General features: G+C 37.1%; 1 protein-coding gene across 3 annotated transcripts in view; it reads right to left on the bottom strand.

Moving 5' to 3' along the window:
* The window catches only part of LOC306884590 (transmembrane protein 150A-like), a 40666-nt gene extending 13074 nt beyond the window's left edge, over nucleotides 1-27592 (bottom strand). For 2 of the 3 annotated variants that reach the window (XM_079440580.1, XM_079440582.1), the window contains exons 1-6: nucleotides 27278-27592; nucleotides 26635-26835; nucleotides 21921-21968; nucleotides 18819-18905; nucleotides 16455-16522; nucleotides 8456-8583 (exon numbers count right to left, since the gene is read on the bottom strand). In XM_079440580.1, coding sequence (XP_079296706.1) covers nucleotides 8456-8583; nucleotides 16455-16522; nucleotides 18819-18905; nucleotides 21921-21968; nucleotides 26635-26699 — 396 coding nt within the window. In that variant the 5' untranslated portion in view covers nucleotides 26700-26835; nucleotides 27278-27592. Of the gene's footprint in view, nucleotides 1-8455; nucleotides 8584-16454; nucleotides 16672-18818; nucleotides 18906-21920; nucleotides 21969-26634; nucleotides 26836-27277 lie in introns of all 3 variants that reach the window. The other variant, XM_079440581.1, reaches the window with a different exon arrangement.

Here is a 27592-nt window from a genome sequence, read left to right as displayed (position 1 = left end):
CTCTACTCTGGGAATCCAGAAGAAAAGAGCTTCACAGGCTGGCAGAAGGAATCTACAGTTTGCTTTGGCAGCCAGTAGCAGTCAGACCATCAGGACCAAGACAAAGTAAGAAACTCTGTGCACAGAACATGCAACTACACACACTTAAACAGCCAAACTCAGGAAGAGCCCCATGCTTCATTTATTCAGGATGATTCATCCAGTCCAATTCTGACTAAGAAACACGCGTCTGGCTGTAGTTAAATGTTTATAGGGGACCACACAAGCACGCACATAAACAAACATTCACACTCACATATAAAACATGCACACAGGAACTCTAGCAGTTCTCAGGAACTCTAACTTAAGCATTAGTCAGATGGAACGGGGATTATAAAAAGATGTGGGCATGTGGTCTGAATAGACGAGACTTAATGTTATAAATATTGGCCTATCCCATATATAAGTAAGGTTAGGTATTAACTCTATAAAGCCTATTAGATTTGATAAGCATATTTCTTAGCCCTCTAAACTATAAACATTTGAATTTTTCTTATTATGTCTCACGCTTTTATAGGGTTAAAGTGGTGATGGCGGGGTGGTGATGGCGCAGTGGATAAGACACATGCCTTTGGTGTGAGAGACCCGGGTTCGAATCCACTGTGAGACACCAATGTGTCCCTGAGCAAGACACTTAAGCCCTAGTTGCTCCAGAGGCGTGCGACCTCTGACCTATAGCAATTGTAAGTCGCTTTGGATAAAAGCGTCAGCTAAATGAATAAATGTAAATGTAAAGTTGCAATATAAGTAGTGATTAATCTTTTCTTCTGCATTGTGCCCTGCATCAGAAGAAACTGAATTATTGAAAAATGTAAAAATTTAGGACAGGGTTCAATTCACTGGTTGAATTCAGTTTACGAAATGATCGGAGAAGTCTGACATATGTCACAAAAGAGAAGTCTGTTATGTTATGACATTATTAAAACTTATGTGATCTCAATTTTTGTTATAAATGAAACATATGCATGGATTAATTGTTCACAATAAGATGTAGTTTTAAAACAGATAGGATGAATTTGCCGTTAATGCAGACTTTAAGGTGAGGATCATACCCGAGGCTGCAACCACAGAGGCTGTTCTAAGAAAATTGCCGGAATTGAATCTCCTTAACGATTCAGTTCACTTTTTTCTAGTTTTTTCAGCAGTTGCAAAGTAATATTTTACCCAGAAAGTTGGCAGGTGTACCAGGCAGCGCAACAAACTAAATTGTTTCATAATTCAACAAAATGTCAAAATAAATAAGGGGAAGCGATCTGGAAAAATAATACACCACAAATCACAGACCTGATTTCTCACAAGAACCCTGAAACCTGCCAAAAAACAGATAATTTGCGGAGTAATTTTCACCAAGTGAGAAAACACTATTAAATTTGGATGAGCTTAAAAGTACATCTGCAAAAAAACTACACTCAATTGAATAGGGCTTTAGCTTATTAGGAAACACAAGGCAGCAGTGCAAGCTCAAACAGGTCTGCTGGAACAGGGTGGCCACACACCTGTACCCATCAAAACAGGACACACTCCAAGAAGCTTTGTTCTTCCCAGTCTAGGTGTATAGAACTGCACAATAGCATTCTGAAACCAAAACTTGAATTCCAAGACCATCGGAACTATCAAGTTCTATCAAATTTCGGATACTGAAACAGCAGTAACAGCAGTTACATAACGTGACTTCCTGATGCTAATAATGAGAGTCTGCCCTTGTCATCCTACACCGCAGTGGTGGAACGCTCCAGAAGGGCAGGCAGGCCTGCTGATGAGGTGCAGATGTGGCGTTCGGGCCACGTGCTTGTTCCCACCTCTCCCGCCTGTCAGATCATGGTAGCTCTGTACTCCGTACACACAGCACATGGTACGCTGTGACTCATTCACCCACATTTCCAGTAAACATCCCTCCATTTCGTAGAAAATAGGAAGGATGGAGCAATCCATTTTTCTATCCAAAAAATATTTCGGTATTGAATGTTGGTGATGGGAATGGAATAAGTAAGTCTAAATTTTCCGATGTCATAACAAAACAGTTATAAACTAATTACTGAAAGGCTTGACTGTACTGTAATCAAGACAGTTAAATCGTCTGCAATTAAAGTCAATTTAAAAAGTGCTGTTTTACTACTTTTTTAATGTACTGAACATGATTCATTGGTGCACGTTATTCTAAAGAAAACATGTTTGTAAAAATAGGATAATCTCTGAAACAATTATCCTTTTTCCAGGCCATCTTGGCTTTCAACTTCTTCCCTCCAAGCTTATGGATCCATTTGAACTTCTCAATCATTTCCCGATGGATAAAATCAAGTCCCATTCAGCCCATTTTTCTTGTTAAATATTCCATTCACTTGGAAATATTTCACATTAAGGAAGTAAAGAATATGATTTCAGGACTTTTAAGACCTCACAAAGTCAATTTACGAGAGCAGTGTTCTTTCCTATGTTGACATTTCCTACTGAAATTAGAAGCAGGACATTTTGAAGCGTTTATTCCTTAAAAAATAAAATACATCACAACTATGAATAGAAGAGAGAGACCATCTGATCTAACAAACATCTGTGTAGCACAGGATGAGTCATCAATATTTTTGTTCTGTTTTTCCCAGGAGAGGAAGAATATAAATTTTAAACATATACTGTTCAAAAGTCTGGGGTGAATAAGATATTTTTTACACATTAAATAGATCAAAAGTGACAGTAAACACACTTATAATGTTACAAAAGGTCTCTATTTCAAATAAGTGCTGTTCTTTTGAACTTTCTATTCATTGAAGAATTTTGAAAAATGTATCATGAATTCCACAAATACAAACCCGATTCCAAAAAAGTTGGGACACTGTACAAATTACGAATAAAAAAGGAATGCAATAATTTACAAATCTCATAAACTTATATTTTATTCACAATAGAATATAGATAACATATCAAATGTTGAAAGTGAGACATTTTGAAATGCCATGCCAAATATTGGCTCATTTTGGATTTCATGAGAGCTACACATTCCAAAAAAGTTGGGACAGGTAGCAATAAGAGGCCGGAAAAGTTAAATGTACATATAAGGAACAGCTGGAGGACCAATTTGCAACTTATTAGGTCAATTGGCAACATGATTGGGTATAAAAAGAGCCTCTCAGAGTGGCAGTGTCTCTCAGAAGTCAAGATGGCAAGAGGATCACCAATCAACGCGAAAAATAGTGGAGCAATATCAGAAAGGAGTTTCTCAGAGAAAAATTGCAAAGAGTTTGAAGTTATCATAATCTACAGTGCATAATATCATCCAAAGATTCAGAGAATCTGGAACAATCTCTGTGCGTGAGGCCGGAAGGCCGGAAAACCATACTGGATGCCTGTGATCTTCGGCCCTTAGACGGCACTGCATCACATACAGGAATGCTACTGTAATGGAAATGGGCTCAGGAATACTTCCAGAAAACATTGTCGGTGAACACAATCCACTGTGCCATTCGCCATTGCCGGCTAAAACTCTATAGGTCAGAAAAGAAGCCATATCTAAACATGATCCAGAAGCGCAGGCATTTTCTCTGGGCCAAGGCTTATTTAAAGTGGACTGTGGCAAAGTGGAAAACTGTTCTGTGGTCAGACGAATCAAAATTTGAAGTTCTTTTTGGAAAATTGGGACGCCATGTCATCCGGACTAAAGAGGACAAGGACAACCCAAGTTATTATCAGCGCTCAGTTCAGAAGCCTGCATCTCTGATGTATGTGGTTGCATGAGTGCGTGTGGCATGGGCAGCTTACACATCTGGAAAGGCACCATCAATGCTGAAAGGTTTATCCAAGTTCTAGAACAACATATGCTCCCATCCAGACGTCGTCTCTTTCAGGGAAGACCTTGCATTTTCCAACATGACAATGCCAGACCACATCAATTACAACATCATGGCTGCGTAGGAGGAGGATCCGGGTACTGAAATGGCCAGCCTGCAGTCCAGATCTTTCACCCATAGAAAACATTTGGCGCATCATAAAGAGGAAGATGCGACAAAGAAGACCTAAGACAGTTGAGCAACTAGAAGCCTGTATTAGACAAGAATGGGACAACATTCCTATTCCTAAACTTGACCAACTTATCTCCTCAGTCCCCAAACGTTTGCGGACTGTTATAAAAAGAAGAGGGGATGCCACACAGTGGTAAACATGGCCTTGTCCCAACTTTTTTGAGATGTGTTGATGCCATGAAATTTAAAATAAACTTATTTTTCCGTTAAAATGATACATTTTCTCAGTTTAAACATTTGATAGGTCATCTATGTTGTATTCTGAATAAAATATTGAAATTTGAAACTTCCACATCTTTGCATTCTGTTTTTATTCACAATTTGTACAGTGTCCCAACTTTTTTGGAATCGGGTTTGTATATTAAGCCACGCAAATTTTTTCAACATTGATAATAATTCGAAATATTTCTTGAGCAAATCAGCATAAGAGTATGATTTCTGATGGATCATGTGACACTAAAGTGTAGTGATGCTGAAAATGTAGCTTTGCCATCAGAGGAATAAGTTTAATTTTAAAACGTATGCAAACAGAAAACAGTTATTTTAAATTGAAGAAATAGTTTACAGTATTGCTGTTTTACTGTATTTTTGACCAAATAAATGCAGATTTGCTGACCATAAGAGACTGCTTTTAAAAACATTAAATAATCTTACAGACGCCTAACTTTTGATTGTTATTGTGTATCTGCTAAATCCAGTCAACAATAAGGAGCACACTAGCATACAGCTGACATCTGAAAAACTAAAAGCCACAAAATTCTCATTTAAATTTAATGAGGTCTTTAAAGGGGTCATGAACTGTGAATCTTTTGAGAAATTGAGCATAGCGTTTGTTCTGGCAGGTCACGTTAGTCAAGCTCGCATCAGCTGATTCTCAGCTGATCCCCATCTACCTATAGGAATACCACACCTATCTAAGCATCCATATATAAGGCCGTCAGTATTATCAGCAGTTTTCGCATTGCTCAATAGCTAATTACCCTCCTCCATCCCCAACTCCTCCTCTGTCAGTTAGGATCCAGCCTTCTGATTCTCTTTTGAATCAGACAAATTAAAAAATGTGTACATAAAATTACTGAACTTTTTAACAAATCTGCAATACTTTTGTTGGTTCTGTTCTGTTTACCCTGGGGGGTTATCACTGCTCTCCCTGCTCTCATCCATGCTAGGCTGCATGGATGCGCAGGGAGTTCTTGCCCAGAACAGAACCATTCCGCCAATCCAAACTATATGCTAATTGTCAATCATCTTTGACAATAGTGGTCCTGACAGAACCTTGATCTTTTGACATATAAGAGGTCATTGTGCTATAAAAACATCCTGTAAGTTTCAGAACTCAAAAATTTCTCGTTAGTCTAAAAGCAGCTAATATTAAAGCCAACCTGCAAAAATGACAGCTTGTGGAATGTGCCACTTTATGAAGTGATACTGTATCTAAACACTGCCTCCGCAGAAGACCATCAACGCCTGCTTCTACATCACTGTCTGTTTAGCCCCACCCACCGATTCAAGCACGTAATGGATAAATAACGAGAGAGGCAAACACAGGTCTACGCAGAAACATAACGATAAAGATTTTTTTACTGCGGATTCATTTACAAACAAGGCAAAAATTTAACACAGAATTTTCAGAGAGATTGAAACTAAAAGACGATGCTGTGCTGACTATATTGGATCTGCACCACACAAGTGTGAGTAGCTGTTTTTTATTATGTGGTCGCTACTGCTTTGAGTGTTACACAGTTCACTTGATATGTTCTGAGTATTTATGCGTTTTTACCATCCATCTATGAAGGATGTAGGCTGTCAAACATACACCACTTGATAACATTATAAGAGGACTTCAGAGAACAGTACAAAATAATTAAAAAGGCAGTTTATGGCCCCTTTAACACGTTTTCTCTACAATCCACTGCAACAGCTTTTACTCCTCTGAAGTCAAGGGAGTTTTATTTGGCAAACAGCATCCCTTTTGCATTTCAGCTCATTTAAATGAAGGCCTGACTAGATCACAATGTGGCAGGCAGTGGGCAGGAACGTTCTGTTCATGTTTTCCTTGCACAAACAGAGGAGGAGGGAGGGACTTCAAGAGCAGAAAGCTTTTTTTTTCTTTTTTGAACAGCTCCAGACTACAGACAGAGGAAAACAGCAGAGCAGAATGGAAAGAGGGCTGGCAAACGTGACCTAATGGACTGCAGACTTCACATGTGCGACCCAAACATGGATCTCTCTGCTCAGTATACACTGATGCTCTCCATACAGCGCGGGTGGTCCCGTATCATCACAATGACCTAACGCAAGGCATTAAAGCCATCTTCCCTGCTGGAAAGACTGGGTTAAACCAGCATGAATTTCCATGTTTTTTTCATGTTGGAGATGCTGCTCAGATATCATGATCTTTCTGGTGAAGTTGGTAGAGGTGGTTAAAGGTTAGTTCACCCAAAAATTGTAATTCTATCATCATTTACTCAACCTCATGTTGTTTCCCAGACTTTCCGTCATCCTCCAAACACAAATGCAAATATTTATAAAGACACTTATCCATCTATTAGAGATCTTAAAATAACCCCTATGAATCAAGCAGTTTGAGCATGTTGAGCAAGTACGGTTGATCTTTTGTTTATCATACTGGATGTGCTCTATATGTGCAGTAATGAATGCTTATACAGTATGTGAATCAAAGCCTAAACTAAATCTGTTCATCATATACAGCAATCCCGTTTCTTAATTAAATGTATCCACTCAATTAGTGTGGATGTCTTTTATGATCTCATGAACTTTTTAAAACATCAGTGTTTTGATGGAAGCCTTTCAACAGAGGGAAAGAAATCACTAAAGATTCATTAAAAATATCTTAATTTGTGTTTCAAAAATGAATGAATGATTAATGAACAAATGAGTAAAGGATGACAGAATTTTGTGTTAAAACCATTTTTTGATTAACTAACCCAGTCACACTTTATTTTAAGGTCCAATTCTCATCATTAACAAACCATTAAATACAACGTTTACCCCAGTAAGCTCCTAATTTGAAGCTTATTAATAGTTAGTGAGGTAGTTGTTAAATTTAGGTATTGGGTAGGATTAGGGATGTGGAATATGGTCATGTAGAATATGTACTTTATAAATACTTATAACAGCTAATATGTTAAATAGGCATGCTACTAATCAACTAGCTAATAGTAAAAATGGGTCCCTAAGCTAAAGTGTTACCACTAACCCTTTATATCAATCCATCCCAAACCATCTCTGGACGTAACAAACAAATGTTTCAATGGCCAGCTATTGGACTAAGCTTAAAAAAAAGCAAGGGAGTAGCTTTGCTTGATTTCAAAACATTTCAAATATGCAGGGGAGCAGAACCAAAACAACTCTTAAGTCAACAACAAAATTGCTCATAAGATGAATGTTCATTATGTTGCAAGAATGAAGGTTCAAGCCTCTTTTTTAACACCTGCCTATGAAAGTTAATAAGACATTAATATAACCCGCTTCGGTGAGGGATGGACAAACAAGTCTGAACCTGTGCTCCTACACATAAGGTTATGCATTGCTTTTGATGGGAGTGCATAGTTACGACACGGTTGCTTATATTATCAGAAGAAAGGTTTGCCCCCCCCCCCCTTCTGTCTCTATGGCAACCGGCCCATAAAAAGCTGCGATGCCCCCGTTGGCCGACCTCCCCACATCACTAGCGGTCTGGGCACTCGGCCAAACATTTCAACCTGCAAAGATGCTGTCGCCAAGGGCTCACGCCAATTCATGAATAAAGGTAAAGGATGTTGGTTTCACAGTACTTGGAGGAGCATGTGGCTCTGCATGAGGGGCTTTATGAAGTCTGCCATTTATCGTTCATCTAAACACTCTGGAGGAGGTTTCAGGGTAGAACGGGCGTAAAGTATAACTCAAGCATGGATGACACAGGTATTCTCAAGAAATATTTAACAGTTACACTCTAACCCAAACACCGATATATATACACATGGACACAACTGCACACTAAGATACACTCGCAAACACAAACATGCATGAAGACCTGGGAGCCAAATATTTGGACACACTGGATTGAATTGATGCTAAACAAAAGACAAAAATAGTCATATTTTTAGTGACTACTTTTTGCATATATATATATATATTAATGGGGGGACAAATTAAAATAGTGCTCACAAACAATGACTAGGTGTATCCAAACATTAGACTAGTCTTGTAAATCACCAGCTCTACAGCAGGTCATAACAGTATTTCTACAGGAAACCACTGCGCATAAATAAGAGCCTGAAGCCTATGAGAATGCGTTTCCTCTTCTGCTGTCAAATGCTCAACCTGAAGACCCAGGAGAAAACTTCCTGTGCTGATGTGGAGCAGTTTTTGGACACAGTAAGTAAGGTTTATGCAAGCTGTACCTGGAAGTTGCCGACCATGATGAGTCCTGCAGCACAGATCCAGCCGGTGGAGAGACTCGCTGTGTTTAACACACAGTTCTGGTGCTTCTCTATCACATGGGCATAGCGTAGCAATACTATCACCATCACTGAGAGTGGGAAGAGAACAAAAAATATTTTATAAAAGAAACACAATAATTAAATTGTTGCTTTACCAACAATTGATAAGCACAAATTTAAAAGACACTGAATGTGAGTTTTTAAAGGGATAGTTCACCCAAAAATGAAAATTCTGTCATTAATTACTCACCCTCATGTCATTCCAAGACCTTCGTTCATCTTTGGAGCACAAATTAAAATATTTTTGATGGCCTTACAGGTTTGGAACGACATGAGGTTGAGTATTTAATGACAGAATTGTCATTTTTGAGTGAACTAAACATTTAAATAAAAATTACATAAAAATCAATGCAAAATTCCCAAAGAAAGCCTAGCAGCCTTAAACAATGTGGCATTGAAATATAAAACAGTTTGTGCCACTCATCTGGACAGTCTCCAACAGTCACTAAGACGTGCCTTGTCAAATGTTTATAACAACATTTTACAGTTTTGCAACATTTAAGATTTCTAAAGTATGTGAGTTCATATTTGGCAGACACTGTTAACCAAAGTTCATTCAAGGTATACAATGTTATCTGTTTAAACAAGTTTCAAAAGTAACACTCAATAAGTGCCAAATGAAAGTAAAAATTGGCTTTGGTGAGTAGAAGCATGAGAGTAAGTCTTCTATGATCATCTTCTAATGATTTCAACTTCTCATTGGGAAATCTTCCACTGACGTACATCAAAGATATATGAGGCATATCTAATTTTTTTTCTCCAGAAGTAATGAGACTCATGTCAAATATCCATTTGCCAAAATGAATACAATAAAAGAGCGAAGCATCTTAATGTATTTGTGATAGGCACAGTTTCACAGAGAGACCGGTTCACTCATCTTAAGCAACACAATCACCAGTTTTTGTTTTTTTTTATGAACAGAAACAGCTAAATAGTCCAGTTATCATAATATAGCCTTTATCAACCCATCCATTTTCCAAACCACTTGTCCTATGTACGGTCACAGAGATGCTAGAGCCTATATAGCCTATTTACTTTATAATAATATAACTTTACATATAAATTTGAAATTCATTTATTTGATTAAAAATAAAGTAAAAATTGTAAAATATTATTAACTATTTCAATAAACTGTTATACATTGTAATATATTTTAAAATGTAATTTATTCCTGTGATGCAAAGCTGAATTTTCAGCATCATTACTCCAATCTTCAGTGTCACATGATGCTGATTTGCTGCTCAAGAAACATATTTTGTAACACTTTTGAACAATTTAATGCATCTGGATGAAAATATAAAAACAAATCTTGCTTCCAACTTTTGAATATTAGCGCACAACAAATAATAAAAAAAAAACTGATTAAAGCTTTCAGTTAAAGTACAAGTTAATTCGCTCTCCTTAGGTTGTTTTATCAGATGTTTGTACAAATAAGTCATGAAGGAATGCAGTATGTTATCTTACTAGGTTAGTGTGACCCAAAAAATGAGACAGAAGAACGATACCCTCTTTACATGTTTCCAAACCAGCTGTCCTCAGACTCACTGAGTCAGACTCACTCTGACAAAACATGATTTCCAGTATTCTTTGGACAAGAAAACACTCATTGTTTTCCTGGAAAATGTAAAAAGCCTGGCAATGTGCAAAGATGAGGAGAGAGTGGATAAAATAAGGGCTTCATGGTGAGATCTCTAACGTAAATCAAGCTGCTGCAATCTGCTCAACTGTTTTACTGCTGGGTTAATGCGTAATGAAAACTGACTGGGGCAGATGTGGCCCGCTAGAGTGGCAAAGTGGGAGGTGGGGGGGGTAGACAATAAACCATCTCTCTTTTCTCAGCCCAATCCACCTCCCAGAACACTCCTAGTCAACATTAAAGCTGACAGTACTGAGACACTGCATGAAGGACCAACATGAATTTACATGCTGGTTAGTGCTGGTCTTGCTTATGAACCACCATAGCCATGTTTCTAACCTGTATGATGCAAGTCAACCAGCATGGTGAAGCTGGTTGATCAAGAAAGTCCTGCTGGTTAAGCTAGATCAATTAGAGCTCACTGAGGACCAGCATCCAAAACAAAACATGCTGGTGATCATCTATGGTGGTCTTTTTGGGGGAAAGCTAAGATGTAACTACATACAAGATATGTAACTTTTGTGGTAGTAAGTCATTTAGGATGTTTGTGTAACATGGTGTAGTTGAAGTTACGAGCATGGAAAAACAAACAACAAGTCTGCAGGCGATAATTAACTCGGTTTAATAAAATCCAGCTGAAACGGCACAACAGCAACAGAAATTGTGGTGTGTAAGGGTTGTTTACTGCATTGGACTACACTGTCAGCTGGAGTCTTCCTTCCCAAACATCTACTGTTGACGTTTCCCTCATGAATGGGCCCTCAGTGGATATGGGCACAGGAAACAATGGGAATTTAGCATAGACAGAAATCTGAAAATGGCTAAATATATCTGCTTACCGCTGACTAACTTTAAACTTTATCTTCTTGTGCTCTGGACAACCCCAGAATCCCATTCTTCTAAATGGGTGTAACAAAAGGTCAAAAAAGGTCTTTCCAACTGCCTGTCTGTGTATATGTTTGTGTGTAGGTGTGTTTGTAAGCAAGGTTTCCTGGAAATACGTTCCGCAGGACACAAGACTGGGGACTCAGAAACACATGGTGGCCATTGGACAAGGCCTATTATTATTTCTGCTGTGTAACTACCACCACACTTCACAGACAAACAAAGCTATGTTTGTATGTATGTAATGGCAAGGTTTAGCCTGAAAATGTGCTTCTCTTGAGCTATTTCAGATTTTGAATGGTCAAGGCGAGTAATATGCCTTGAGTGTGTCATTGGTTTGGTGTCAATATGACAGTGCGAGAGAACACTAGGATTGCCAGACAGGACACTTGCAAACTACTGTTGTGCATTATTCAGAACTGAACTGAATTTCAATTGAGGGATCCAGAATTCCAATTCAAATATGAAAGAAAGGGAAGTAGATTTGTATTTAAATAATTAAATAAACAGTTGGATAAATATTTTAGTTGAACTTTGAATGTTGGCTTGACAAAACCTTTTTGCCAAATAAAAAAAAAAAAAGTTGGAAGATTTGCAGACAGGCAGAGACTAAACTTTGAATTAATTTCTTTGCATTTCAATTCAGTACAATTTCCTCTTCCTGTTATTCCAATCAGTGTTATTGTAGTATTATTTAGTATATACTATAATAGTATTTCTTAAGATTTAAAATGTTAATTTTATAGTTTCAGTTTATATTTATAAGTTCAGTAATTTCATTATGTGCTTTTGTCATTTTGTTTTTATTTGCTTCTATTTAGCTTTACTTTATTTCTATTTTATTTTTAATTAGTCATTTCAGTTCATTTAGTCAGTAGCCTAATTTTAGCAATTTCAGGACTTAGTTTATTTCAGTTAGTTGCAAAGGGAGCATTTGAAATCTTTGGTTTTTCATCTAACATTTATATTTTATTTTATTTTATTTTATTTTATCCGTTAAGGAACGCAATTTGTAATAGTTTTAATTACAATTTAATTTCCCATGGGAGAAAAAAAATCATATAAAAAACCAATGAGGATAATAATGTGGATGAGACTGCTTTAAATCACAGGAGAGAGACTCATCCACCAACCATACATGGAAAACCCTTTAACGGGCAATGAGATGTGAAAATTATAGCTTGTGAAGAATATCGTATGAGGATGATACGACGACTAAATCAGCGCTCATAAAGAATTTGAGTCTCGTAATCTCTAATTTCTGTGCATCTCTGCTCCGAGAAGGTTCCAGTTAGTAAGGGGTGAAATGTGGTGGAAATACCGCAGCCCAAACACATTAGCTAGACGACACCTGTGTATTTATGGATCACGGGTTTTCACCTTGGAGCTGCATTCTCTCAAGAGAACAAAAAACAAGAGATAAAAGTAAACAACAGCCCTGTCACAAGGTCTACGAGAGCCTAAACTAGCTTCGGTCAGTTCCTGCTGTGAACTCTCTCCACCCTGTTTCCCCTCTGTTAGAGCACTACAGTGCTGAGAGATGTTTCCTCTAGTGCCATGCTGACATCAAAAAAGCTCAGATTTGGGAACACTGAGCATTACATAAGCCACAAGAAAACAATGCAGCCCTGGGGAACCGCTGGTCACCCTTGATCGAAAGATCGGCATGCGTTTTTAATCAGGCCGTGCACTGCGTTTTATAAACTTTTTAGTGTAAACAACTGTATTACGGTCCTATTGTCCTGGAACGGTGATGCAATAAATCACGTAGCATTCGAGGAGGTTTTGTTTGATAGCAGTGTTATATAAAACACTCTGAAAAAGAATTTAAAACCCAACTTTCTTGTATTGTTGGATGAACAACGGTAATTTCCTTGTGCAAACAGGCAGAGCCCGAATGTCCCAGCAGGAGAACACTCTCACTTATCATTACACAGGGTGCGGGATTGAACACAACAATACAGCCCTTCAGCTCTCAGCATGAACACTGCCACCAGGCCCAGACGCTCGGGTCAGAGGTCACACTGAACCAATCATTCTTTGCAAGTCTCTCCTCTCACAGACCTGCTGTGTAGTTTGCACTCGGCTGTGACTGACTATGTGAAGTATAGCTTTGCTCACAAAGGATGCAGCTGAATTTATGTTCAGGGAGCCCCATGAGCCAAGTTTTATGGCTATGACTCACCGGTTTAATTCGATTTAGCTTAAGCATCTAAATGTTAGTTGTATTTTAAGGGGATTTCTGTTCTTGTTTTTCTGCTTGGCCTCTGGTCCTTGTTTAAATTCAATTCAGATAATTTCTGAAGAGGATTCATCTTTCCTGAACAGCAACAAGCAAGTACTTGCATCTGATGAAATTGTTTGGTAATGTGCAGTGACTGCACATATCCACTCAGCTTTTTTGAGTTGTGAGATACCAAAGTGACACATGAACAATTGCTTTTCTAGGCAAGTTTAGAGAATGAGCAGTGTGTATAGTCAGCTTTTAGATGATATCGAGGGGTGAGAACCAGAATTTTTGGTGAAATGGAGATATATATACACATGAAATGAAAGCTCTTAATGAGCTCTTTCTACTGGGAAAAGTACTGTCATCATTAGTGTACAAATTTGTACTATAAATAATTGAAATCTGTACACAAAGTCAGATCAAACTATGGTAAAACTTTTGTTTTGGCTCTCCTGTAAAGTTGGTGAAATGTCACTTACGCCTTACTGGTTCTCACCCCTCGATAATGTCTTCTCCTAAAAATGTGACATGAGTGAAAATAAAAACATCCATAATTTTGAAGAGAGTTGGCCAGTGGTGTGACCAACCAGTGGCGGTGATATTGCACAAATGCAAACACACTAAGCCTGTGGTTTCCTGAGCTGATTGCTGCCCAGACACTGAATCATTGTGCTACAGATGGGAATCATTTACTGGGGAGTGAACTACAGATTGATCTGAAATTCCAAAATCCAAATAAAGTTCAGGAATGCTATAAATGAGGGGAAAACGGAAGTTAATGCTTAAAGGTGAAGTGTGCAATCTGCAAATTTAAAAAATACTTTCTCCTATCCCAGGTTAACATGTAATAAATATGTAAGAAAGCTATTTGAAGGTTGATTTCCCCAAAAAGTGTAAACACTGAGCTCTATGTTTGAGCATCACAATTAGCTAGACACAAATTTTAGGATGGCACTTTCTGTTAGTGTGATTTTTTATGTGGCTTAGGATGTTTCGTAGCCACTATGTGAAATTAAAGGCAAATAAAATCTAGAATTTATGAATAGAATGTACACGGCTGTTTAAAAGTTTTTGGCCAATGTTTTCATCAGCATTTTAGAATGATTTCTGAAGGATCATGTGAAATGAAAACTGGAGTAATGGTGCTGAAAATTCAGTTTTGCATCACAGAAATCAATTACATTTAAAGCTGCAGTCTGTAAATTTAGCCTCTTTGTCACAATCTCTGTTTGAATCCTGCAATTGCAGTTATTTGCGAAATTATTTGCTTAACGTAGGTCGTGCACCGCCACGGCTCCAGCGCAGATGAATCTAATGTTTTGAGGAGTATGTGTGGCTATCAGTCACCGCACCGGTGTAGATATTCACTGTACTTTGGAATCACAGATTCTAGCCTACGTCTTGGAAGAATGACCCAAATAAGAATCACCAGATATTGTCATCTAATTCAAATTCAAGTTTATTTCTAAAGCACTAAATGAAACAACAACGTTGACCATAGTGCTGTACAAACAGTAACACTATGAGCAAGAGACAACACTTAATATAATATAACATGACAAAGACCTTAAAAAAAGCAAATACATTATAAATAAGATCCGAACAACCATATATAACACCAGCAACCTTCGCACTTATCTTAGATCGAACGCTATCATAAAAAGGTATGTTTTTAAGTGGCTCTTAAACTGACCAAGTGTCGATACGTCCCTAATATAAATCGGCAAGCTGTTCCATAGTTTTGGGGCGACAACCGCAAATACACGATCCCCTCTAGATTTCAACTTAGACCGGGGAACAACACAAAGTTTCTGTGACTGGGATCGTAGAGGTCTCGTTATCCTTTGTTCCTTAATTAGATCAGCGATATAAAATGGAGCTAAGCCGTGTAGCGATTTAAAAACAAATAATAAGATTTTATAATTAATCCTAAACGAAATAGGCAACCAATGCAATGCTTTTAACACCGGGGTAATGTGATCTGATTTACGCGTACCTGTCATCTGAAAGAGTAAGTAACAAGACTGATGGCCATTGCACACCGAGTCCGAAATTTTGGCATACGTTTTTCAGTTTTTTCGTATTCCTCATCCTTTCCTATCAAAATGCATGCTACGGATGCGAAAACGCAGAAAATCGAACCTGATCCGAATAATTTTTTGACGGACGAAAATTTCGGAGGCAGTGTGCATACGTGATTGACACAACGTGAGGTCATATTTATTGTTTTTACGTGTGAAACTTTCGGACTCAGTGTGCAATGACCTTGACACTTTTGTTCTGACCAACTAAGGAAAAAAGCATTACAATAAATTGCGCTACAATGATGATTAAATCTAACGATCGGTTACCGTTATACTTTGTTTGCAAATTGTTCATGTTAACAAAGTGTATGTAGTGTGTATTAGCATTACATGTAGATTTCAATTTCTGTCCATTCTAATAAAGTCTAATCTCTAATTGTCATACCATCCGAATTTCATATAAAGAAATTCTTTTAACCCAAGAAGCATTTTATTTTTCCTTAGAACTGGTTCTCTTTGAAATACAAAACTTGTGTAATCCCCTGTAGGCTATCTGTAATTAGATGCACATTTAAAACTGGAATGTAATTTATTTAAGTCACGTGTGTTTCATAAACACATAAACCTTTTTGGATTACAATCCGCTATCAAAATAAATTGAATTATTCCATCTGCTGTGAGGAGGCGGCTAAACGATCCACCACCTGCAGGATCCTCACATGCGATATAATCTACTAGCTGGGACAACTTCTTTATGCTTACAGACGTGATGTAATGATGCAGCAGCATGCTCGAATACCAATACCACTAAAATTAGAAAACATTATTATAAGCTAATTGTTGTGAATCAGGCTAAGGTAATGAGATAGTTTTGAACACTAGCCAGTTATGTACTTGCTCAAAAACTGATTTTGTATAATTTTTAACCAAGAAAAGTTCCGGACAGCAGCTTTAAAAATATATATTATAAAATAGAAAACGGCTATTTTAAATTGCAATAATATTTCACAATATTACGGTATTTTTGATCTAATAAATGTAGCCTTGGTGAGCATAAATGTTTCAAAAACATCTTACTGACTTCTAAACTGTTGTGTAAGTGGGAGGTGTGAATGGTAAACTCACCCATAAAGGATCCAGTGCTGCAGATGAGACTGAAGAAGCAGCTCTCTGGAGGAAGTGTGCCGCATTTACTGTAGATCAGAACAGAGGTTAGATGCCCAGGGTTCTCATACATACATGCACATTTCAAAGCAAAGGGTCCTGAGGGATGAACTCCCATTGGCAGCTGACTAAAATAGGCCTGTTCGGCTCTTGGGAGCACACTGGCAGCTGTGGGTTACTGGGAAAAAGAAAGATAGAGCTAAAAGAGGGCTTGAGGACCCTTAGCTTTTCTCACACAGCTGTCACTCTGTATGGGAACAAAACAAAAGATAAGCAAAGATAGGGCCTTAACGGATGAAAGACTGGGCCAGCACCTCACCATGAAAGGAAATTGTCCTTATAAACACAGGTAATCATTACTGAAGACCATTTCACTTTTATTTAGCATGTCACTGTGGTATGAAGCCTTTAAAAGGAGATGAAGCAGCAAATAAATGCAGTAAACAAACGTAAACTTACAGACAATCAGCTGAAAAGTGTTGAGAATAACAGACTCGCTGGATCTCAACCAAAGATGTAAATTCTGTCATCATTTAATCACACTCATGTGTCTCTAAACCTGTATTGATCTTTTTCTTCTGTAGTTAGACTGAAGAATCTTCATGTCTTTTCCAAACAAACAGTTTATAGTGACAAGTGTTGTTAAGATTTAAAACAATGACAAAAAAGCATCATAATAGTCTCATGAATGTGATAAATATGACTTTTAAAACCAAATGATAGCCTTGTGTGAGGGACACACTAAAATCTAATCATTATTCATTGAAAATCACATTCAATTTGTCATTTTATGGAAAAAGACCTAGATCAGTCTTCAAAACATTAAGAAATTATTTTGTTACACAGAAGTAAGTAAGTAAGTCTTTAGGGACAACATGAGAGTTAATGAATTATGTCAGAATAACTGTAAATCAACAGTAAGGCCATGTTTTCCTAATACAAATTCTCTGAAACAAACTTAGCTTTATTAACCATGTAATAAGTTCCAGCCAAATGAGCCTCTGCTGGATTACATATAGCTATGCTTTCTATAAATAAATCACTGAGGTGTTAAGTTCTATAATGATAAGCTAGAAATGTGTATGCTGTTCAAAGTGTGAGTGGATCTGACCTTTCACCCACTTCAGAGCACCTCTGGGCTGAGAACCGCAGACTATAGTGGGTAGCAGTCAAAATAAACCCACACACAAACACACGCACGCTGGTAGTAGAAATGCAGATCATGGACACACCCAAAGGCACACATAAATAAGTCTTAACATATAACTCAGTAAGTTCATACTCCATAAACCACACAGCTCTGAAGGCAAAGGAGACAGACGGTCTATTGAACAGCTCAGGTCAAAGATCCAACAAGTTATTCCAGAATCCACAATATATGCATTGTCAGATTTCCCTTTGATGATAAAATGCCTATAAGAGTCAAAAAAAATGAACAACATGTTTCGGCTAAAACTATCTCTGTGTTCTTGCCCTTTTTGTCAGTTTGGTTTCGGTTTTTCCTCAGTAAGCTGGGAAATTCCTTTGTGTGGTGGACAAGTTGTAGCTCCTCTAAGTGTTCTTCTCTCAGCAGGAAAAATATCTTGTGAGGGTGAAATAGCTTGTTTCGTGAGGGTGCCATGTAGATCACATGCTTTTATATTCCTGTTTCTCCCCCTGACCCTATCTCGGTCTTCAGACTGAGGAAAATAGACAGGATAAGCATGCAGAGGAAGGGAAGGGGTCGTGGCAAGAAGAATGTGCTGACACAGACCACTGCCTCAGGTAGGGAGGTGGGCTGAGAACGGCACTTTCCAGGAATAAGGTGCACTTTGGTATTCAATTACTTTTTTGAAGGCATTAGAAACACAAATTCCATATTTTTTGTTCCATAATAGTTGAAAACTGTTTAAATTGGTGTAGAAAAATAACTAAAACAGAAATAAAACTAAAAAAGAATAAAATAACTGAGATTGAAATTTTTAAAATAATAATAAAAAATACATTTTTTAAAAACAAAAAACTTACAAAAATACAAGAAAACTTACTATAACAAAGTAAAATCAAAATGATAAAAATAGAAATTAATCAAAAAAAAGTATAAAAGCATTAATTCGCAGTGTTGTCTGCATTTGTAAACCTAAAGCATTCAACCCTGTCACTGCATGAATTTTATTTTTTATATTTTTCTCAAATTAATGTGAAGCATACATTTATCACTAAATACAATTAACCTTTAGTTCCAAACTAGCTAGGCCTTATAGCTTTGCTACCTTTATTTATGCTAAACCTATAACCCAGTTTTCCATTGGCACATTTTTTTTCTTGCTGTTATTTCATACAGACCTTATGAGAGGAACATTGTCCAGAGTACAGCACAAGGTTGGTCCCCTCTGCATTGGCAGATCCACCTCACATGACTGGTTATACATCCTGTAAGTAAACAAATACACAGAAAACCATGTTATTAATACACATATGGAGTTAAAACAGAGCCAAAATGAGTCCATCAGGTCAGTAGGAGTCTACTTTGAGATATTTTGAGATTTGCTCACTGGGCATAAATAGTAATCAATCATATCAGACAGATCTGAGTGTATCCAGTAGGACAGCTGCATCTGTCTGTGAATTTGTACAAGTTACACGCCGCTGGCGTTCCTACTGTACACTGGATGATACGACCACAGTTACAACTCACTTCCAGTATAAACGTGTTTTGACAGTCACCATAACTTTGATTCATACTACACCATGCAGAACTCAAGGCAAACATAATGTGGCTACACTTCATTACTTAAGCAAACACATCCCGCACTATAGGACTAATGTTTAGAGGTCGACCGATAAGGGTTTTTCTCTGGCCGGTGCCGATATTTAGAAATCAGGGCAGCCGATGGCCGATATATGATGTTGATTTTTTGGCCGATATGTTTGGCCGATTTTCTTTCTTTCTTTCTTTCCCCTTCATCTCAGGGATGTTAATTTTTTTTTTCAGTAATTTATCAAAATATTTAAAAAGATTTGTGTTTTTTAGAGAGAGAGAGAGAGAGAGAAAAGTCACGTATAAGTAGCATTTTATTATTTCATTCAGAAACAGGCCTAATGCCGACGTGAAATGTTTACAAACATTATAATAAACACCGTAAACATAGCTAGGCTATTTTAGTTCCCCTAACTCCACAACAAATGCTTTCAATTAACAGTATTTAGAAAAGAACAAGAATTAAATATAAGAAGCTAGCTATAAACGACAAGCCAAAACTAATTAATTTAGGCTAAAACGAAACTGAAACCAACGTTGGGTCTCTCATTCGACACAAAATCAAATGTTTCCGTATTCTCCATGTATTTGAATGCCAAAATATTATTTATTATGTACAGCTGCATCTCAATAAATTAGAAAGTGGTGAAAAAGTTTTTTCTTGTAAGTCATATATTTTAGATTCATTGCCTGACCTGAATCCCATAGAGAATCTCTGGGGTATTGCCAAGAGGAATATGACACCAGACCCAACAATGCAGATGACCTGAAGGCCGCTATCAAAGCAACCTGAGCTTCCATACCACCTCAGCAGTGCCACAAACTGATCACCTCCATGCCACGCCGAATTGAGCCAGTAATTAAAGCAAAAGGAGCCTCTACCAAGTATTGAGCACATATACAGTAAATTAACATTCCAGAAGGCCAACAATTCACTAAAAATGTTTTTTTTATTGGTCTTATGAAGTATTCTAATTTGTTGAGAGGTGGGTTTTTGTTAAATGTGAGCCTAAATCAACACAATTAAAAAAACCAAAGACTTAAACTACTTCAGTCTGTGTGCATTGAATTTAGTTAATACACGAGTTTCACAATTTGAGTTGAATTACTGAAATAAATGAACTTTTCCACGACATTCTAATTTGAGATACACCTGTACTTCACAGAATTACTGAATTTCACAGGAAAGATTTGTTTATTTTTTATAAAGAACTGTACTTCTTTAGTCAATTATTAAAGTATTACATGTTACACGGGCTGATTTATGGGAGAAGGTGCACTCACTCTGTTGGTTAGTAAGACTGTCACTCAAGGCTGGCAGACGTGCATATGATCTGGATCAGAGTAATATTGCGTCCACATCACAGGCTTTGCGATTAGCAAATCGCAACGTCTCAAATCGTGATTGCGATTCGATTTCGATTAATCGCACAGCTCTACCAGGTAGTTCTCTCTTCAAAAAGTTAGCAGGCAGAGGGGGACATCACAGGGTTATCCGTTGTGCCAGTGGAATGGCAATCACGTGTTGCTTGCAGACGCGCCTGTTTATTAATCGGCCTAATTTGCAGCACAATGGTCCGATGCCGATTAATAAAAAAAATGCCAAAAATCGGCCGATTAGTCAGCCGGCCGATCAATCGGTCGACCTCTACTAATGCTCCTCCCTCAAAGCGAAAAAAGTAAATGAAAGACCACTGTTGTTTCCAGAGTGTAAAAATTACCCAGGAATGCAAAGCACTTTAAAAGGTAAAGGCAGCCTGTGGGCAACGTTTCATTAAACAGACCAAATCTGATCTTGTTTGCTCAGCTTCAACTCTACATATGGAAACTTGTCAGAAAGTACCCATTTTTCACTGATATTCTGGGACAGTGGGCTTTATTCATCACTCATTTTAATGATGAGTAATCCTCTGACACCGCCTCTGCTCACGGACCCACACACAGACGCCATTATTACTGCTTTAAATAATTAAAACACAATGTGCCACCTCCCAAAGCCCAAGAGCAGCACTAACACTGAAGTTACCTAGTCACCACTATGCTCCATATGCTAATGTTTGACTAAAGCTCTCATGGTAAGAAGCACAAGTTAACCTGCGATTAACAATGAAAATAAACAGGATTCAATTTCTCACTGTCTAACACATCCTTGAGCCAAATAATGTTAATAAGAAAGAATTCGGACACTCGTTCAACATCTCATATCAAATGCATTACTCATTAGAGCAGATGATGCCAGAAGAAATGTAGGAGGTATAAAGTCAAGAGGTCTCTCTCTGATATGTGCATTTTAAAAAGGTGTAATCAGTAAATAATTAATAGCCTCAAAGCACATGTGCTAAAATTAGCTCTTTTCATTCAAAAGATGAATATATGCACATCAGTTAGCAACATAATAAACATGTAAAAATAAAAATACTAAAAACATGTAAAAATAAAAATAAAAAAACAAAAACAATACATATTTTTTTAAAAATGAATTTCTTCATTTTAGTGTTTCACATTTCATGTGTATTATAGAATTTAACATTTTAAAATATTTATTTTATTTAATCATTAAATTACAATATATAATGATATATAAACTATATAATAATAATAAATATTCCACAGTATAATGCAATATAACTGTTAATTAAATAATAAAAAGAAAACACAATAATACTTAAATATTGTTAAATTCTTACCAGTTGTCCACAGGACAGACATGCTGGTTATACAAGGCCATGGCATACCTGGAAAAATAGAAATTATGATACATTAGCCACACACAATATAATCAGTGAAAACCAAAATATAAGTTTTAAAAGAAGAATTCAAACTTGAATTTCATTCCTATTCGCAAGAACAAATTTGTCTCATTTAAAAAGGATTGTGTAAAGTGCATTTTTGAACCTTTATTGCTGCATTGGTAATACTTTACAATAAGGTCTCGTTGGTTAACATTAGTTAATGCTGTAACTAACATGATCTAACAATATATTTTTACAGCATTTATTGTATTTGATAAAAACATTTATGTTTATGTTCAGTTCACATCTTATGTTGACATGCAACTTTTGATCTTAAAGTATTAGTAAATTTTGAGATTAACAAAAAGATTAATAAAAGTTAAATAAATGCTTTAGAAGTATTGTTAATTGTTAGTTCATGTCAGCTAATGTAGCTAACTATATACGTCTTCTAATGGTAAAGTGTTACCATTGCATCTGTACATAATAAACATCATGTAAACAGAATGGACATAAACAAATCAAAATAAAAGCATTGTGTCCTAAAACAATCTGTCTTTGAATGCAACCACGATCCTGTCAAATTTAAAACTGTTTCAAGTCAAGCTGACCACAAAACCAATTTAAACCACTGATGTCTGAGATTTCACAAAGTGACACAGTACAGGCCTAAGGCTTAGAGATATGAAACATATCAAATCCAGCAAGTTACTTTATTATTAAACATGATTCTTATGGACAGACAGAAAAACTATCAAAAATATGCTTTGGTGTCCGGAAACCGGAAAGCTCTGGAAATTTAGTCAATATGACCTGCACATCTTCAGCGTTATCATCGGCATGTGTCATTCTTTACTCGCGCTGATGCAACAAGGTCAACACCCTCCTGATCCAGTCACATCGACCCTCAAGAGATGTCAATGAACACAGGACCATCAGATAACAGTCAAAGCAAGCGTTTGCCTACAGATTTGAACAGAATCTGATGAAAGAGCATTTCCAAGCAAAGCAAAAGTTGCTTACAATTGAAAAATGAGACAAGAAAAGCCAAGAAAAGTGCTCTGTGGAAAGTAAACACACACGGCACCTGCTGCTGGATACCATCTCTGTCCGTCTTTCTCCCATGCGGATCTCACTGTTGATATACACACACAAACACATTTGCATTTGTCCTGCGTAACTGCATCTGACAGCACGCAGGGCCAGGAGTGGGCTAAGCAGCAATTAGGTTTGTTTTCATCTCAAGTAAATGTGTGTGTGTCTGTGTGTGTGCGTCCACAAGAAGCAGATCACCGGAGTCTTGCACTACACTTAGCACAACGCTGAGAGAAATTACATTTGGTAAACAAACATTCTGCCATCTGCCCTGGCTGGTGTTGTGAATAATCCCGCAGGCTGTTACCAGAGACACACAGGACTTCCTCAGAAAACACAGTCTGATACAGAGTAGCCCTGCTCCCGCTTAGATACCCCAACCCATCTGCTCACCATAAGATTTGGATTTGTTCTTTGGAATAGTGATAGTGACTTTTTTTGGCCTACTTCTTCATTTTTTTTTCTTTCAATCTGTTTCTTTCAAAGGGATAGTACACATCATTTACTCAAAGTCATGTCATTCTAAACCTGTATGACTTTCTTTCTTCTGTGGAACATAAAATATAATTTAAATAATTAAACCGATTTAAATAAACAGATTTGGTGACCGTTGACTTCCATTGTATAAACTAAAAACACTGTGACATTTTTCAAAATATCTTCTTTTATGTTCTGCAGAAGAAAAGTCTTACATAAGGGGGTGAGTAAATGACAGAATTTTCATTTTTAGATCGCTTTAAATAAAGACTTAAGTTAACCCCTGACAAAGGTTTGTAGTATTTGCTCATTTCCAAGTCAAAACTAGAATGGAAATACTAAAGCTTGGAATAGGAATGTCCAAAAAAATTTTAAACTAAATTTTAAAAGCAAAGGAGTTGCATTTTTCAACATCAAACTGATTTGTGTAAGGAAATCAGTTTTATTTACTATTGTTTGCATTCTGCCGAGTCAATTGCAAAAACACTGACAGATTTGAGAGCACAACTAATAATGTGTAATGGGGATGAAGTGCTGCAAACTGATATGCAACCACGTGATTAAAAAAAAGCATTTTTTTTTTACATTCTATATATTTTCAATGTTTTAAATTATATATTGTGTGTTTTTAAAGTAATCATTTTATTGTACAAAAATCTTGAAAAAAATGTATCACAGTTTCCACAAAAATATTAAGCAGCAAAACAGTTTTCAAGATTGATAATAATAAGAAATGTTTCTTGAGCAGCAAAGCAGCATATTAGACTAAGACAGTACTCTCCTAAGAAAGAGGCTATGTTGAATGCTTCATACTGTTAGAAACATGTTTTAATTAATGAACCCTCTTCTAACTACTTATGTCTTTTTTACGAACAACCTCCTAAACAAAAGGCCATACCCCCTCCATGCAACATCATATACTCTGGTCATTCACAAAGACCATTTTTGCTGCGCATCCACAGCAGGTATATGTAAATGTGAGAAATGAATCAGCAAGAGCTTTAGGTCCAATCAAACCAAACCTGATCTGATTGGAAAATCAGGCTTCATCCCCAACCTGAGAGGCACAATGCTAATATTTTCAAACCTTTCATCACAAACAAAGAGGACACAGATGTAGCACTGACAGTTTCAGCTGTTACCGTGCACAAGCTTTAAAATATAAAGCCTTTGTTATGAATAAATATTCTCAGTGTTGTTTGCATAAACAATGAGTTCAACGTTGCAGGGAACAGCACATATTTGTGAGACTATTCAAGCCTGTGTGACGTTACCATAAACAACAGCCTCAATGTATAGTAATAACGTCCAAGTGGAAACACTGACATGGAAACTTACCCTCGCATAAATGGAAACTTTTTTTTTCTTTTTTTTTTTTTACAATGTAGCCTGAATAATTGAAACAACTGTTTCACTGGGGTGTAACTGGGGGCTACGTACTACTCAAAAACAGCCTACAACTGAGCGTTTAACTAACAAAAACTTACATTTTGAAACAATTCAATGTGACTATTCAGCAAACAGTTTCAGTTGTGCTTTGAACTGTTAGTTGTTGTAATTTTTGGAAACCGTAACTCATTTCTTTTATAGGTTATAATTAGGTTTCATTTTCAGCTATGAAAACATGCCCTTTCTTGCACAGATAATGGAAGAAAAAGTCTCTAGAACGGGACAGTTTTAGTCCATGTTGTATTGGGAACTTCTCCCAGACCGTCACTACAGGAGTCATGGAAAGAATAAACCAAACATTCTCTCTCTGGCATAGTAAATGAGAAGCCGCTGATGCTGCTCTAACTTGCCCTCCTCTGATTTACTCACACAGGCTTTATGTAACCACCTCAGTGACTTCAAACTCAAGGCTCTACAGGAGAGGAAAGGGATCTTGAACTCCCTTTAGAAACAGGGCGCCTGCAAGCATTCCACGGGAAGGAAGTAGGGACAAGCAATGAGACGCCAGCACAGCTCTGCACCTTCAAGCAAATAAAACCGCATAAAAGGTATTGCACATCCACTTGATCACAGACTTCCAACAACTGATTCACACATGAAGTTAAACTGATTTCCTTTAAAATGACTCTTCAGTCAATCACATGCTGGTTCATGCACAGCTCTCTTCCTGAACATCATGGGTATTCTCTCATTTCTGGACCATGACGAACTTACTAAAAATGACCTCAAATCTTCAACGTTTTTCAGGCAAGTTCAGGCGAGTCAGACATGGGCATCTTTGCAGATTTATGTATAGCCCACTCCTCAAAGAATAGGTTCAGGAATTTGACTATAAATTCTACTGAAAGTGGCTGCATTTCAGATGTTTTGGCTCATGATTTAAAACATGCAGAAATAATACACCTTTCCACAACAAATTATGTTACATTGAAAACTGCACAAATCAGAAGCAACTTTGAGGTGCTCCAAAAAAAAAAAAAAAAACTAGAGCTAGATAAGGCAATCTCTGTATACTCTATATTTTATATATATATATATATATATATATATATATATATATATATATATATATATATATATATATATATAAACAAACATTTCAATGCAGCACAAACATAAAACAGTGATATATTTGCATAAAACGATCTGGCTTCAACATATTCTACATGTACCAGGAAACGCTCTCTGAATTTGTTCTGACAAGGTTCTCTCAAAGTTCTGAACAAAAGTTATAAAAATTATGAAATTAAATATTACCATAATCTTTGCAAAACCAAGACATTTTGATCATTCAGTGAACATTCATAAGTAAAATTTTATAACTTAATGGGAATGTTAGCAAAACACCCTTTTTTGTTAGCTGGGCACTGGTTACATCACACTATTAAAACAATCTGTAACCTATAAAAGCTACATCATTTATTCTTCCAGACCATAAAGTTGCAAATTGACCAACACTGTAAAATAAACACCGTTGAATTGGTGTGTATCCAGTTAAAAATCAAACTAGGCTGAAAGTTATGTAATCTATCAAAGCATACATGACACCTGCACATGTTATCCATAATCCAGATCCAGAGCATGATCCATATCATATCCATATGCAAAGCATGATCGTTTCATATGAAATGACATAAAATAGACTTACACGACCCATATTCCAGTGATGGTTAGAGCTGGGAGACTGACGGGTAATATCATCCACAGAGACATCTCCTGCACACGATCCTCTACTGCTCCCCTCAAAACATCCACTTCTTTCGCCTTCGCCAGCCTGTCTCCCTCTGCTCACCAATGTGCATTTATACTTTTTGCATGACCCCAAATCGGCTTATCTTAAAGATCATATCTGCAATATAAAATAAATCATCTTTACAATGACAAAAAACATGATAAACGGTTCCCTAGACTGTTACCTGGCATTCTGCATATGTTATATCATAATGCACAATCCATACCTGTTTGCCAAGCTGTGAAATTTGCAGTATTCTACACATTATTACACTTTTGTTTATTTTGTAAACATTCTCAACTCGTAGTTTATATTTCTGTCTATGCTCTTCTCTGGACCTGTACACATTTCGTTGCCTACAATTGCTTACTGCTGCATGCATAGCTGGTGTGCATTTGAATGAATAAACTTGACTACAACTGAAAACTAAGTTGATTATAAATGTATAAACACATCGCATGTATCGGTAGCAAGGCAAAATGGCCGATTGAAGTTGCAGTTTAACGTAATTGTAACATCCGTGTGTGTGTGTAGTGTATGTGTGGGCACTGTATCTCACCTTTCCCCCTGTGATAGGGGACAGCAGAGGCATCTCCCACCTTTGTTAAACCCTCAGACAGAGCGCAGACTGTTCAGAAACCAGCTGCATCAAACTCCAATGACTGCTACAGGTTTATCGTTATCCCTCAAGCGTCCAAATGACAGCGACAGTAAAGTTCCTTCGCTCTCAGTGTTTTTCGGCAGATTTGTGGTGCCTCGCTCCTCTGTCTCGTGTCCCGCAGTGTGGACTGAAGGCACACTTGAAACAGTCCAGCTGTTCGCACAGCTCCGCCTCCAGACACAACACACACACACACACACACACACCACACAC

This window comes from Barbus barbus (assembly GCF_936440315.1).
Source record: "Barbus barbus genome assembly, chromosome: 18".
In the NCBI taxonomy this organism is placed as follows: Eukaryota; Metazoa; Chordata; class Actinopteri; order Cypriniformes; family Cyprinidae; genus Barbus; species Barbus barbus.
Note: the sequence above shows the minus strand (reverse complement) of the source record. Positions and strands in the feature narration are given on the sequence as shown.